Source organism: Simochromis diagramma, unplaced genomic scaffold, assembly GCF_900408965.1.
Source record: "Simochromis diagramma unplaced genomic scaffold, fSimDia1.1 OVJJ01000483.1, whole genome shotgun sequence".
Classification (NCBI taxonomy): domain Eukaryota; kingdom Metazoa; phylum Chordata; class Actinopteri; order Cichliformes; family Cichlidae; genus Simochromis; species Simochromis diagramma.
In genome coordinates this window covers 3,393,602-3,407,569 of record NW_024386835.1, presented here as the reverse complement: position 1 = coordinate 3,407,569, position 13,968 = coordinate 3,393,602, and the positions used below count along the sequence as shown (strand labels likewise).

The following is a 13,968-nucleotide window of genomic DNA, read 5'->3' as shown; positions in this document are numbered from 1 at the left end:
CTGGGTCTTTTCACGTGTGTTATGAATAAATCTTCTTTTTTTCGGTACCGGTACTAGTTTTATTTTGTTGTATTTATCCACGACACCTTAAAGGCCGGTTCGTGAAAATATCGTCGGGCCGTGGCGCAAAACAGGTTGGGGACCACTGACTTAGAGGACAGAAACCAAGTATCGATCTTATAGCACTAGTATCAGTCTGATACTATCGACATTTGGATCGTTCCACCCATCTCTACCACAAATGGGCAGAACATGCAAAGTCACAAGGCCCCCAGGCTGTACTGGAACTCAGTACCTAGTGTGCACTGACAGTGCTAACAACCACTGTGCTGGCCAAACTGAGGTTATTTCAGAGTAAATATAACCCCTCCCCCCTAGCCTTGTTCCCCCCCACACACACCCCCCACGCGCACACACACCCCCTGTCATCTCATTAAGAAAAAATCCTGGATACGCCCCTGTAATTGTAACTAATTCAAACAAATAGTCCTGTTAAGTTGGTTTAGTTAGTTGGTTTAAATGCCCCATAAATCCATAGTAAATGATTTATTAGGCATTCTTTGTCACTTATAAACCCTTTGCAAAGGTTGTCTAAATATGAACTCCCGTTTAGCGTGTCCTTTAAAACCCACTACTCTGTAATCTATATGCAGTACGTGTACGCTGTTGTCTCTCTTACATTCACATGAACCCCCCTCAGGTGCAGCCACAGTAAAACGTTGAGCTGGGCCCCACTACCCTCCCACTCCCTTTCCCCCTCCCTCCCGCTTTTCAACGGCCAAACTGCCGAGGCTGGATGCAGATAGAGAGGGGATTAGCTCAGGGTGGGGGATAGAGGGAGAACTTTTCCCCCTCTTTTGTGTTTTTTTAAGTGTCGTTTATTTCAGTGTGAAGAAAAGGAGAGGGGAGGTGTGTGTGTGTTTGTGTGTGTGAAAGAGAGGGAGGACTGGTAAGATTTTCCAGAGAGGTGGACTGAGACGGAAACTGAACATTTTAGTTTGAAAGTTGGGTCGAAGTGACCGAGGCTCTACCCGGAGAATGGAAGCGAGCTGAAGGTCCGCACATCTGCAGTCGGAGCCTTTCTTTTTCTTTCTTTCTTTCTTTCTTTTTTTTTTTTTTTAAAGAGATTTGCATAAGGAAAGGCAGGGACGGGGAGCAAGACCATGCAGCCGCTGTTGTCGGGTTAGTGGAGCTTGTGAGTTAGGGGAAGAAAAAAGGAAGAGCCTGAGGAGAGAAAACCGGTTTTCCCTTGAATCCTACCGCCGCTGCTTTTGTGTTTTTGAATGGTTGGCTGCCTTTCCTGCCTGACAGGACCGAGTGTCACAGAAAAGTTTGAGGCTTCAGCAGCTCACGGGCGCGTCGGTAAGTTTGTAACTTTAACTTTAGGCTAACTTAAAACATATTTGTGTGTGTGTGTCGTCCACAATGCCAGCCTACTCTGGATGTCATCTGCGGTGTTAAGTGTGTCAGTGGATATCTGAATTCAGTTAATAGCCGTATGGAGACAATAGCCGCATATATTCCACTGATAGAGCTGTTGATGGCTGATTATAGTTGAATCCAGATCCTGACTGATCGATGCCAAGCTCTACAGCTGCTCCTCTTTTAAAGTTTTTTAAACTTGAGGCACGTAATGCAACTTATCCCGGAGCCTTTGGGCGCAAAGACGTAATGATCCGGGATAATGCAGGCTTTTTGTGTGCGCACTGAACCGGACACTTACACCAAAGTCCCACAGTAATGTGCTTTAATCAGTGGAGGCTAACAACTCAATGTTAGTTATGCTGAAGTTGTGTGTGGGGGGAGAAATAAAAGTCAAGATCTTAGTTGAAGTTATCAACCGCTGCTGATTTGTGCTTTTAATCCGGGTTTTATGTGAGAGCCACAGGTGGTTTGTAACAGCACCCTACCTTCTTTTGTATCCACCCAGCGTGCATTCAAGGATAACTATATAGTTACATCTTTTTATGCCTGTGGATGGCGTGCAAAGAGCCCTGCCCTGTGGTTCTGCTGTGTGATCCAGGGTAGGAGTGCCTCTTGGTTTTTCTGGGCAGTATGATGACAACCTTCAGGTCCCGTCTTTACTGGGGGACCACAGTCTGCAGTTACAGCCCCTCCGTGCACCCCCCCACCGCCATCTACACGACCTTCTCCCTCAGCCTGCATCAGATGGTTTTAAAAACTCCTTTGAACAGGCTGAGAGGAAGCCCTTCCCTGCTTTGGGGAAGGAGGAGAAGGAAGCGCGAAGAGCAGGGGCTGATGAAAGTCAGTCTGCAGATGTCAGCGTGGATGCATGGGTCTCAGTTTTTGTCTTTTTGATGTTAGTAAAATATGCTTGCTCATCTAAAATCACTGAAACACAAGGTGACATTTCAGAAAAATGTCAAACACTCTTTGGAGTGAGTGTATGCACATTTAAATCTTTAACTTGACATCTCGGTAGGACGTAGATTACAGTCTGTGTTGTTACATTTTTTCTCTCAAAGTGACCACAGGCTGGTTTTTATTCTTCTGACTAAAGCATTGACTTGCTGCCCGTCTTTATTTATCTGCAGTTTCAAACCTATATGAGATATGTTTTTGCTAAAGATGGAATATCTAAGTTAAATGTCCAAATGCAATGTCTTACAGCACATTGCCAAGTAACATTTAAGCAACAAGAAACACAAATACACTTGTACATCCAAAATGCTGTTGGATGATGATTATTTAGAAAAGTTCACCTCTGAAATTTTCAAGACATGTGTTAGTGTGTCAGGCCACATGCTTGACCCCAGTACTCTGTACCCGTGACTCCCTCAGCTGCTAGGAAACTACAGCAAAGGTGTATTTCTGAAAACTTCAGTACTAAAGTAAGGCAAAAATGCAGAGTGCAATTTAAATAGATGTGGGCTAAATGGACCTTTACACGCACACAAATATTTATGGCCAAAATGCTGATTTAAATCATTTGACAACATGTAGATTTTCCCATGCAACTGTGTTACATAACGACAACGTAAAACATCAAATGCAATGGAATCAGGTCAAATAAAATGTACCTGATTGGTATACATTTAGTTTATGTCAGTCATGTTTTCCTAAATGATTAATTATATGAGAAAATAAACCCTCGATTTGATATATTTCAGTTAGATTTTATTCAAAAATATTGCTTTACATTTACGAGGGCAAAGAATGAGCACTTGAAGCTACAAGCCTCATTCACCCATTCACATACACATTCACCAAGCTTTTTATTCTATGGCTAGGCGCCTTATCTAACATTCACACACACACACACACACTTACACTCCGATGAATGAGGGGCAACCCAGGGCTCGGTATATATTGTGTCTTTGTTACAGTGCAGGAAAAAAAACTGCATTTCATCACGTTTTCATCAATTTTCTTTCACTCTAACCGTTGTCCTTTGTACTGATACGAAGCTAAACTGAGTGTTACATGTAGCTTTTAAAGAAGTAAAGACCATAATTTTGAAGGGGGTTCTTCTTCCTGTTAAAAAGGAGATTTTCTTTCCCACAGTCTTCAAGTGCTTGCTCATAGGTGCTCATTGGATGGTTGGGGTTTTCCCTGTATTATCGTATCGTAGGGTCTCTATCTTTTAATATAAAGTGCCTTGAGGCAGCCATTATTGTAACTCGGAGCTGTATAGTTTGAATTGAATTGAACTGAATTCTCTAACATCCAAAAACTATTTAAAGTACTCTGTGCTATAGCTGTGACATGAGGGTGGTGCTGAGTTGGGGGGAAAATGAAGGACGTGTGATATTTTCGGCTTGTGACGGCGCTGTAGGGGGTACAATTATTGCAGGCTGGAATTATACAGAGAGGGTTAAAGGCCTGCTCTAAATGACAGAGCTGCATTGGAAGTGCTGCAGACGTACTGTATATAGACACAGCACTGGAGGTCCGAACCACTGCTGTGTTACGCTCTGACGTCCCTTCCTCTGTACTGGGCTTTCTTTACATTTCAGTGAGTGGCCTTTTTTCAAAGTTTCACGATTGGAGGTTATATTTAGCCTCCGGCCTGGATGTCATTGTTCATCAGCCGCTTATATTATCTCATACACTGCCACGCTGGCGCTAACATATGGACATCAGACTCCACCACACGGCCTGCTAAACGCTGCTCCCCCACCACAGACGTTAATAGAGCGTTTGTGAACCCGCCCCTCCTTACAGCACATACGGTGCACTCACAGTGCTAACTTACCACAGCACAGTTGATGAATGTACATTACACGTTAGTGTATTTTCACTGTGTTAATGACCTTTTTCTCTGAGGTACAGTATACACTCATGCACCACCGACATGTGACTCTCTTCAAAAGGCTGCTCATTGTATTGCAGATTTTTTCATCCCTCTTTATGAATAGCTCTCTAAGGATCTCTTTTATTGAGGCGAAAATCAGGCAAGCATGAAATGGAGAGATTAAAGAGCAGGAAAAAAGTTAGATTGCTGCTCATATAAAAAAAAAAGGGAGCCATGGATGTAATTGGGACCCAGGACTACAGGGGAAATGATTTTGCAGTGAAAATATAAACTTGACTGAATGTTTTAGACTGAATTAGAAATTCAACTAGTGGCTCTCTTATTGTCTTGCAGAGTACACGAAAATACTGCCAATGTGCATTTCCATACCTCAGGGTGATGACCTAATTCAGGGACCTCCCACTGTGGAAAATGAGGTTGGTTTTTTGACCTGGGTCAGTTTTGGGAGGCAAATAGAAGAAATTGTTTAACTTGAACTCAGCATTTAAGAGACTGTGGTCACAAGGCAGTTTATTATCCCCTCTGAATTGTTTGGTTAAAGGCATCGATTGCACTGAGTTTTGTGACATTTCTTTATAGACAGATGTACGGATCCCTGCGTGTGTAGGTATCTCTTTAGTATAGATCAGGACCACGAGGCAGAGAACACATGAAGAACTTTAAAGTGAGGGGGGGAGTTGCAGGTCAGATTTGTGCAGTGAAAAATTAGGTTTATGTTGATGTCGTAGTTCACATGTGGCCCTAAAACGGCTCTTGAAAGGTTGGATTGATATGTGGAAAGTTGTTAAAAACAAGTTGTTGTTAATTCACGTACAATGGAGTGAAAAAACACTGAGAGACCTGAGTTACCTGCGCCTCAACAGCTTTGAAAAATGCTGCTTTTTAAAGGTTTTGAACCAAATAGCTTGCCCCTAGTTTTATAGCTCAGTTTATAAATCTCTGTGTGTATTGTGTGTTTAGTTTTTTGGCACTTAGTAATCAGAATGAATAATAAAAGGACTATAGCCAAGAGTTTGTGACAGCTACTAATCTGTTTTCATACACGGATGCATATGAAGAAGAAATGCAAAGCCCGCAGGGACTCAAAGTCTGGTCAAAGTGAAAACTGACTGTCATGTGGTGCTTTGTTCGTTATGTAAGTTCTTAGCATACAAACATGGCAGTAGCTGCTATGCAAAAAACCCCTTCTGAAAGTAGCCACAATCACGTAAGCTGGGGCATTATGACATAATTGAAAGTGTTATGTGTAGCTTAGCCCGTGAGCCAGACAGATTACAAGCTTATTAACGCTGCATCATAAGGTTGCCTATCCTGCAACTTCCTACTGGTCAAATTTCTCAGGTGAAATGGTTTCTAAAGACACTGCTAGTTTTTTGACTTCCAGGTAGCCGCGTTGTTTTTCCTCAGCTTTGTGTGTTGATAATCCAGCTCTTTGATAGCCTTTTTGGTCCATGTCACAAACACAGGGGGTCAGTTCCTGCTGAAACCTGATGTTCCACTTCCTCATGTGGTCCTCAGTTTCCTGCTACGGCGAGGCAGGAAGCTCAGCAGTGGGTCATTTGAAGTCTTGCTCTGTCTGCTTTAGAGTTAAAGCAGATGTTATTTTGATAAGTTTTGTGCTTAGCACAATATGTATTATCATATTTAAAGACCCCAGCTGTGACATTAGTTCGCTTTATTCACATTTTTATTTTCTTGACTCAGTCTTCCAGCTGGTTGGGGTCTTCACCTTGAGGAGACATAATTTATACCAACAACTGTTGAGACCCCAGTGCATCTCGCATTCTTGGTAGGGTCTTCCAAGTGAAGCTGTCAGATGGCCAGGCCATAGCTCTGCAGGTTTTTCAGTTCTCAGCTGGCCCCGGCCGTCAAGTCGGAGAAACGCTCCCAGAATCTTTGGCTGTGATCGCGCACGCCCACCCCCTTGATTAAACACACCCGCATTAGCTATGTGGGGAACTTTTAGTCAGCCTTGTCTGTTCCAGCAGCTGAGCACTCAAATCTGTGCTGTTCAGGACAGCACCCTGCTGGGTGTGTTCAAGGGGAGGATACCCAAGGACAACACGTTATTCCAATAGCGCTGCAGCTGATACTGAGTGTGAGCTCAGTGAGCTTTGTAGAAGGGATCTGAATTATTACTTGTTCATTGTGTTTTAACAGTGCAGAGGTAGACAGGACACAAAGAAGGGAGGGAAATGAAGTGCAAAAGAGTTATTAAACTGTACAAGCTGCATTTCACAGTAATTTCAGGGCACTTTATGTTGTAAAGTATAGAACTTCCAATGGTGCAATATCCCAAAGAGAAATGGAACTATTTTCTGTTTTCAGCTGGAAGAAATCTGCAGCAAAAGCAGACTTGGGAGCGGCCGATCCAGCTCAATGGAGACAAAACAGAAGAGACTAGAGAAAATACAATAGAGACTACAACAGAGAGAGAAGACAAAGAGGAAAAAGATAAAATTATGGGAGGGACGACATAATGACATGCAGCAGAGGCACAGAAATTTATGGAGCCAGAGAGAAGCAAAGCTCAGGGCATTCATGATATGAGATTCTCCAGTAAAAACTGAATTGATTGAGCAATAACTGTAAGTGTGATCAGTGCAGAAACTTTCAGGCCCGTTCATAAAAGGAGCTACACTGTCTGCCTGAGTAAGACTTTTTAAAACTGTAGGAACCACAAACCTGCACTCTGAGGTGCTTTAAAGGGTTAAAAGCTATTGTGGACTTTACTGTGTGAACTAATGAAGGGAAGCTACAGAAATCTGATTCGTGTTGCTAATTCCTCATTGTACTCACACTGCAACACTTTGGATTAGCTGACGGTTTGTCACAGCAGAGCTTCTGGCAGTTTTTGGGATGTTTTATTTAAGAAGCGACAGATGCATGGGCCTATTTTTGAGTGGCAGTTTGAGACACATGGTAAGCATTTATAAGAATACTTATATGAAGGGCATTTTCCGGGCTTGTTTTCTAATGAGTTACTTTCATTGATGACGCACGGCCTAATTCAAAGTATGTAAACAAGGTGCCAGCAGCAGCTGCAGCAGAATTATATCCAGTGATACAGCGAATATCAAACGTAAGCACAGAAGTAGCTTTGGGTAGTTTTCCCCCCCAGAAAATGTAAGTAAACTTATAAAATATGTACTTAACACTAACTAAAGTAACTTAACCTTGTAGCGCTGCACACCACGGTCGCATGATTACACTGAAAATTGTTGTCTACCTCTGACGTCAAGCTTTTTAACCTGTTGCTTAAAGCCCTTGTTTTCCACCGTGTAAGCACAGCAATAATTTCCATTCACCGCTTGGTCTTCCTGTCATGCGGGGGGATAGTAAATAGCTCGTCCTCACTCATTCTTATTCTGCTCAGGCTACGGGCACGAATGCCCTAAAATCCTGATGCGTCTCATTTCTCTGTTGTTAGACCCTCCATGAGGAAGGGTAGGTGTTATACTTCACCTTAAATGTAGATTTAAGGTTACGGGTGATTTGTTTGTTTTTTTTTTGCATTATAGGAAGACAAGGTAAAATTTTATTTGACCTCTTTATGTCTTTGTATAAATAAAATAAGGAAAATTTAAAAAGAGGCTTTTCTTGTGAAAGGTTTTTAGAAAGGCCCATTTTTGTCCAACTACACCCAAGCTCCCCCTGGCTGGTGGTCCTGTGTATGTGTTGGTGCCTATTATTAGCTTATCTAGGTGTCATATTTTGAAAATTTCCCAAATAGCTGCTGTAAAACGAATTTCACTTTAATTTCCACTGAGTCGTCAGAATTGAATTCATTAACCTTTTTGCAGTACTTTGCTGCATGGGGGAAAACCAGTGATGCTACCTTCTGACTCAAAGCGCTGCCAGGCCAAAGTGCAGCCTCGGAGAGCTGCCTGTGTGGCTGCAGACTCAAAGTCTAGTTGACTTCTAATGAATCTGTTGCCAGGCAGCTTGTTGAAAATTCTGCATTGTAAGCTTCTTTTTTTTTGGCGGGGGGGCTCCAGGGAGTTCAAGCGTTAAGACTGATAGCTCTGTCTTCTAGTTTAGGACCACCCTTCATCACTTACCAGCCGTCTGAAGGCAAATACTTGGCTCCCCTCTTAAAGCAAACGACTTGGGATGTAGCAGCGTCCTTGCTGCTGCGCTCAGTCATCTTTATGCGGTCTCGTTTTTCATTCGCATGGTTTCCTCCGAGTGCCACTAGAGGTCACAGCATGGGCCTCAGAGTCTTTGTTTTTCCCCATAATGGCTCTATTCTCCCACAGCGGCAATGACTCCCAAGGCTGCTACACATAAGACACCATTGTGACGAAAAGGGAGCATGAGGCAGAGGCATGGGAGTAAAACATGGGTGTATATGTGTGTGAAGCTGAGGCAGATTACTGTTAAAATCCTGCTGAAATATGAGCTGATCTCTAGTTTAAGAGTGAATTAAGTCATTATCTTAGCAGTTAAGATATGAGATCCAACAGTAACCAGATATGTGAGAGAAAGGAAGAGGCCTGGGTTGTTATTTCGTGTTAGTGCCGCCGCCGTCTTCCTGCTGTTTAACTAAACCTAATTAGAAGACGACAAAGTGTTCATTCAGAGTCCGGCCTGTGAGTGTAAATGTGGAATATTCTTAATGTGGAATAACAGGAATTACTATAAAAGTAATAATATTTAATAACGGCCCACAAATCTTCGTGGTAAACATTATTCAGGTTGGTGTTGCTGTAGTTGTTTAGAGCCAGTTACCTACCCAGGACTTTAGTCTTCTACTAATTTAAAGGAGTAACGATGCCTGGAATATGAAGAAGCCATCAAACTTGTAAAAACTGTTAAAAAAAAAAAAAAAGAAGAAAAAATTGAAGCAGCTGTTTCATATCAACACTGACCAGGTGTCATAATAACACCAGCTAATGCAAAGAGCCTTTGACACAAACCAGCTGGGTTTAACATTGAGTTGAGTGTACACTAAAAGTCAGCTCTACTCATAAATAAAGTGCATCAGCCAACTTTCTTCATTCAAATTCATTTGACACCTAAAGAGAGTCACGCATAAACAAAACTTTCCCCTTCTCTCACATGACTGCACCTTTGGTAACATGAGGGAGACCGTAGTACTTCCCCAGCCGGAGGTAAACAAAAGCCTCTAACAGTAAGGGATTTTTTCCCTTCTAAACCTCTTTCACAACACACTGACGCGAACATCTGCTCGAAATTTAGTGCTTACTCTGAATTTTAGGAGGTAGCATTAACCCATAATCATACAAAGAATGCAAAAATGTCGAAGAAAGACACTACCACCCTTTCTGCCCACCAGCTGTCATATTTGCACTGATCCACCAATGTTGCCCGGACCTCTGTGCATAGCTGCGTCCCAGAGCTGAGTATGGGCCTTCATTGTAAGCTGGCGAGGGCTGATGTGAAGATTATAGTCATGATTGTAAACAGAGATCTGGCCCGCAGCAGTCATTCTTGTTAGAAAAGTTTTTTTTCTCCTTTTTATTATTTGTCCTGCTGTAGTCAACAGAGAGCACAGCTTGGTTTCATTACTTTTTTTTTTTTTTTTTTTTTTAAACAAACATTTTATTTGCAATCTTTCTATTTGCACAACAGCTTATTCCTTTTGGTTTACTGTTCCAATGAAGAAACTGACAAATAGGAGTCATTATAGTCTGAGAATTAGGTTTTTTTATTATGAGAAAAGTAAGATATGCATATCTTTAAGTCATTAATCAGTTTTGAAATGCAGGGGAAGCCCAGCAGAGTGGCACTGATCATGTATTTTTTCTTCAGTGACCACAGAATTGGGACTTTGCAGTTTCAGTGACAGAAAGAAGAGGAGCAGAGAGGGAAAAAAGGCAGAAGAACTGTGAGAGACTGCAAAAGAAAAGAGAAATTTCCAGTGGCCAGTTCATTTTTTCCATGTAAAGTCATTCTTAGGCAGGACATCCAAATTAGTCATTCTTCTGTCTGAGGAACAGATAGAAGAAGTGTGTAGAGTTAAAGAGAAAACAGCTGCAAGGTGGGGGAACTTCGATGTGAAACACGGTGAGGTAAGATGGACAGAAAGAGAGGAGCTGGTTATTAAGGAGAAAAGGCAGCACCGAATGTTCCTGAGTGTCTCAAGTAGAAACGTGAGTTAGTTGTAATCGGATCTCAGCTGCGGTGAGCTCATACAGGAGTCCTGCCAGCAGCCTCAGAAAGAGCAGTCCACCCATAAGTCTTTAGCCCCACTGCAGCCCTCTGTGGCGATCTGCAGGCCTGCCAGCTTAAATAGCATATATAATCTTTTAAGAGTGCTTGTTGGTGCCCTTCCTCTGAAAAGAGATTATAACAGAGTAGAAGAGAAGGTGGTGGGGAAATATTAACAGTCGCCTGCAGTTACAAAAGTGGACTTTGGGCCAATTTAGCCCATAGATAAATCTGTGCCTTTGTTTTCCACGAAACGATTGGTGATTTATTTTTTTTAAGGAAAGGGTGAATTACTCAGGGGAGAGAAAATTAAACACACAATCTGTTAGTGTTAAAAAATTGGGTGTAGAAGAGTGGTTTTCATGAGACGGTAAAACGTGGTGAAGAAACATAATTCCTTTACCATGAAACCAGAGTTTGTTGACATATAAAAATTCCTTTTCAGGAAGATCTGAGCTTGCATATGAGCGGAGCGAGTGAATGAGATGTTTGACTGCAACATTTAGGGTTTTATTGAGTTGCAGTGAGAGTTGCACATACAGAGCCGAAGATTTAACACCCTACTTTTGAATTACTTTATTTTCAGTATTAATCAGCATTAAAAACGCTTCACTGACTAGGATACGGTCACCCTTTCTTAGGTTTCCTTGTTTTATCGGCACTTTTCTCTTCTCTTGCAGTCACCACACCTGCTCTGATGGACTTCAGATAACGCCCACAGCGGTCCCCGCCTTCCTTATCCTGACTTTCAGCCTGTCCCAGAGCCTCAAAGTTCAACACGATGACGGATCCCACTGGACTGAGCTCTGAGGGGGCAGGGTCAGCCATGGCAGATGCCTGTAGTTTGGAGATAGAGAGGAAGTATGATGTCATCCCTACCGTCATCTGCTCCATGTGTTGCCTGTTTGGAATCATCTACTGCTTCTTTGGTGAGGATCTCTGCTGGCTTACAGAATTTGAAACTTGGGGCAACATGAGACTGCAGGCGCACGTGCAGTCTGCTGTTTTTATCTTCTGGTCATATATTGACCTAACTTCATTTTTAGTTTCCTTCCAGTTCTTCATTCTCTAATTTCCTCACTACACGTCTCTCCTGTGTGCCCTCCTCCGCCAGGTTACCGGTGTTTCAAAGCTGTCATGTTCCTGTCTGGCCTGATGTTTGGCTCGGTCATCATTTTCTTGCTGTGCCACAAGGAGCACGTGCTGGACACGCAGCTGAGCGTCGAGGCCAGCGCGGGCATCGGCCTCGGTATAGGCCTCCTGTGCGGCCTCGTCACTATGCTCGTGCGAAGCGTCGGCCTCTTCATGACGGGCCTGCTGCTCGGCTTCCTCCTGGCTCTCGCCGCCCTGCTGGTCACTCAGCAGTTCTACACACCTACCACACTGTGGGTGCCGCTGGGCGCTCTTCTGGGATCGGGCATGCTGTTTGCCGTGCTGACACTGCAGTGGCAGAAGATGTTCACCATGCTGTCCACCGCTGTGTTTGGGGCGGCCATCATGACAGTGTGTGCCGATTACTTTGTGGAGATGCTGGTTTTGGGAATGTACGTGTATGAATGCCTGCGCCTCACACCCGGACAGGCGCTCTGCTGGTACAGCTGGGTCATTCTGGGCATCTGGCCTGCTCTCAGCCTCATAGGAGTGCTGGTCCAGTGGAAACTGACGGACAACAGCTTCTCACACACAGAGGGTAAGCGTGGCGCTTTCATTCCTCCGATGAATCAAATCAAGCCAAGGCTTAAACTTAGCATCAAAGTATTCTCTCCATATGAAAGCAAAGTTTGGCGATCACATCACATCTTCTGACCTTTTTGTGTGAAATCATTTAAATCTGAACTGCTGGAATTTTTCAAGCTTAGGTTTCCCGCATGAAGTGAAAATAGCAAACTTTTACTTTCACAAAATTAACATTTTTTTTTTCTTATATTACTTTCATAAATATAGACTCACATTTTTCAATCACGATTCACAATTGATAAAAGTTGCTCTCGAACTTTCCCTTCACCTCATAGTTGTCATCAGTCGGAGACAGAAGAGAGTCCAGCTGATGCGGATCCGAGAGAAAGACGCCAAGAAGCGACAGCAGGCAGGTGGGCAGGAAGGCACTTACCGCCGTAAACCCACCCCAGTGAAACGTTACGCTGGGGATCTACTGGCACCGGTCAGTGTGACAAACATGCCGCGTGCGGTAGCGATTAGACGTTAGACGCTGGACTTTTTTCTAGCTCTTTGTTCGCTTCACTAATCTCTCTGTTTTTCTTCTTCTTCTCCTCAGAGCTACCTGCAAAGTCTGCGGGACAGACAGATGGGCACCGGCACTTCCCTTAGCAGCGTGGGAACCACCAACCACACCACGATCGACTTGGACTACGACACTGGCTCCACGGTGCCCCTCACAGCCACAACGCCAGTCGTCAGGGTCTGAGCAGCACAAACATAAGAAGGGACTACTTAATGCACTCTGGTTCTCCAACTGTGTCTTCCTAATGTAGAGTAGAAGTTAATAACTGCTCTTCTATCCATGGGGTGTTTGTCGCCCTTGAACTGATTTTCTCCTCAGTGGGTCGCAGGTGTTCAGCAAAACACAGCGCTGCTGGAGAATGTAAGAGGATGAGGCTAAAACCACTGCAACTTCTGTGTTTCACAGAGAAACACAAGAAAAACCCCAGACACGAACAAAAATAAAGGTCGACCATTTCCACTCTTCACTGAGCACATAACAGCCCAATGAGCCTCGAAGACAGATGTGTTTCTGTTCTGATAGTGAACATCATAAAGCAATGCTTGACATTACATGTACTGTACTTCAGAAGTTAGTCATCGCAATCAAGTGTCGTGTTATTACCCGTTTTACCCTTTTCCCGTCTGGTCGTAGGATTTTTTTTTTTGGGGGGGGGGTCTTGTCATCACAGTAAATTTTATTTTGTGTATTTCTTCAGATGGAGTATGATGAAAAAGTGAAGTATAGGACCTGGCTGTGTGGAGTAAGACAAAGTGAAGTGAAAACTAAATGATGTGAGAGAGGAAAAAACCTTTTGCTGGATCTTCTAGCAGAACTCTAACAAATTCTGTGATCTTTCTGTTTTTGCAATGTAGCTCCCATCAGAATAAAATGGGCGGTGATTTTAGAGTCCACTTTTTATAATTTAATTTATATAAAGTTCAAGTACCTTAGTAGCGCTAAGTAAAAAAGAAGAAAAAAACTAAACAAAAACAAAGCATGTTTGTTGTTGATCTGTAGATTTTTAAATAATTATCCAGACGTTGTTGGGATCTTTTTTTGCAGTGACTACACACGTGTTGCCCGAATCTGTAAATACCTGTTGATAGAAGTGTCAAAGATTAATAAATGTGTTTAATAATAAGCAGTTTTTAGTCGTCTGTTGAATCGGGGGGGGGAGTTATTGAGACTGTTTGTCTCTCCGGGCTCTTAGCAACACTGCCGGCATTACTCACCAGATTTCTCATAGGCAATAAAGAGGTCATGGGGAGGATTTCCTACTCTGCAATTGGTTGGA

The 13,968-nt window shown here is 43.1% G+C and overlaps 1 protein-coding gene across 4 annotated transcripts; it reads left to right on the top strand.

Moving 5' to 3' along the window:
- The first annotated feature begins 781 nt into the window (after positions 1 to 781).
- Positions 782 to 13,815, top strand: LOC120731737 (transmembrane protein 198-like). 4 transcript variants are annotated; one of them, XM_040028923.1, is made up of 6 exons: positions 785 to 1,362; positions 4,610 to 4,692; positions 11,131 to 11,379; positions 11,565 to 12,140; positions 12,463 to 12,611; positions 12,726 to 13,815. In XM_040028923.1, the coding sequence occupies exons 3-6, from the start codon at positions 11,232 to 11,234 to the stop codon at positions 12,873 to 12,875; spliced, it is 1,023 nt and encodes a 340-aa protein (XP_039884857.1). In that variant the 5' UTR covers positions 785 to 1,362; positions 4,610 to 4,692; positions 11,131 to 11,231; the 3' UTR covers positions 12,876 to 13,815. The 4 variants fall into 4 exon arrangements, with proteins under 4 accessions (XP_039884859.1, XP_039884857.1, XP_039884856.1 ...); XM_040028925.1 differs by lacking the exon at positions 4,610 to 4,692 and having other exon boundaries at positions 782 to 1,362; positions 12,463 to 12,540; XM_040028922.1 differs by lacking the exon at positions 4,610 to 4,692.
- The last annotated feature ends 153 nt before the right edge of the window (positions 13,816 to 13,968 follow it).

Coding starts and splice junctions, on each gene's coding strand:
- LOC120731737 (XM_040028922.1), top strand. CDS start 11,232: ATGACGGATCCCACTGGACTGAGCTCTGAGGGGGCAGGGTCAGCCATG. Junction 11,380..11,564: donor AATCATCTACTGCTTCTTTG/GTGAGGATCTCT, acceptor CTCCTCCGCCAG/GTTACCGGTGTTTCAAAGCT. Junction 12,612..12,725: donor CTGGGGATCTACTGGCACCG/GTCAGTGTGACA, acceptor TCTTCTCCTCAG/AGCTACCTGCAAAGTCTGCG.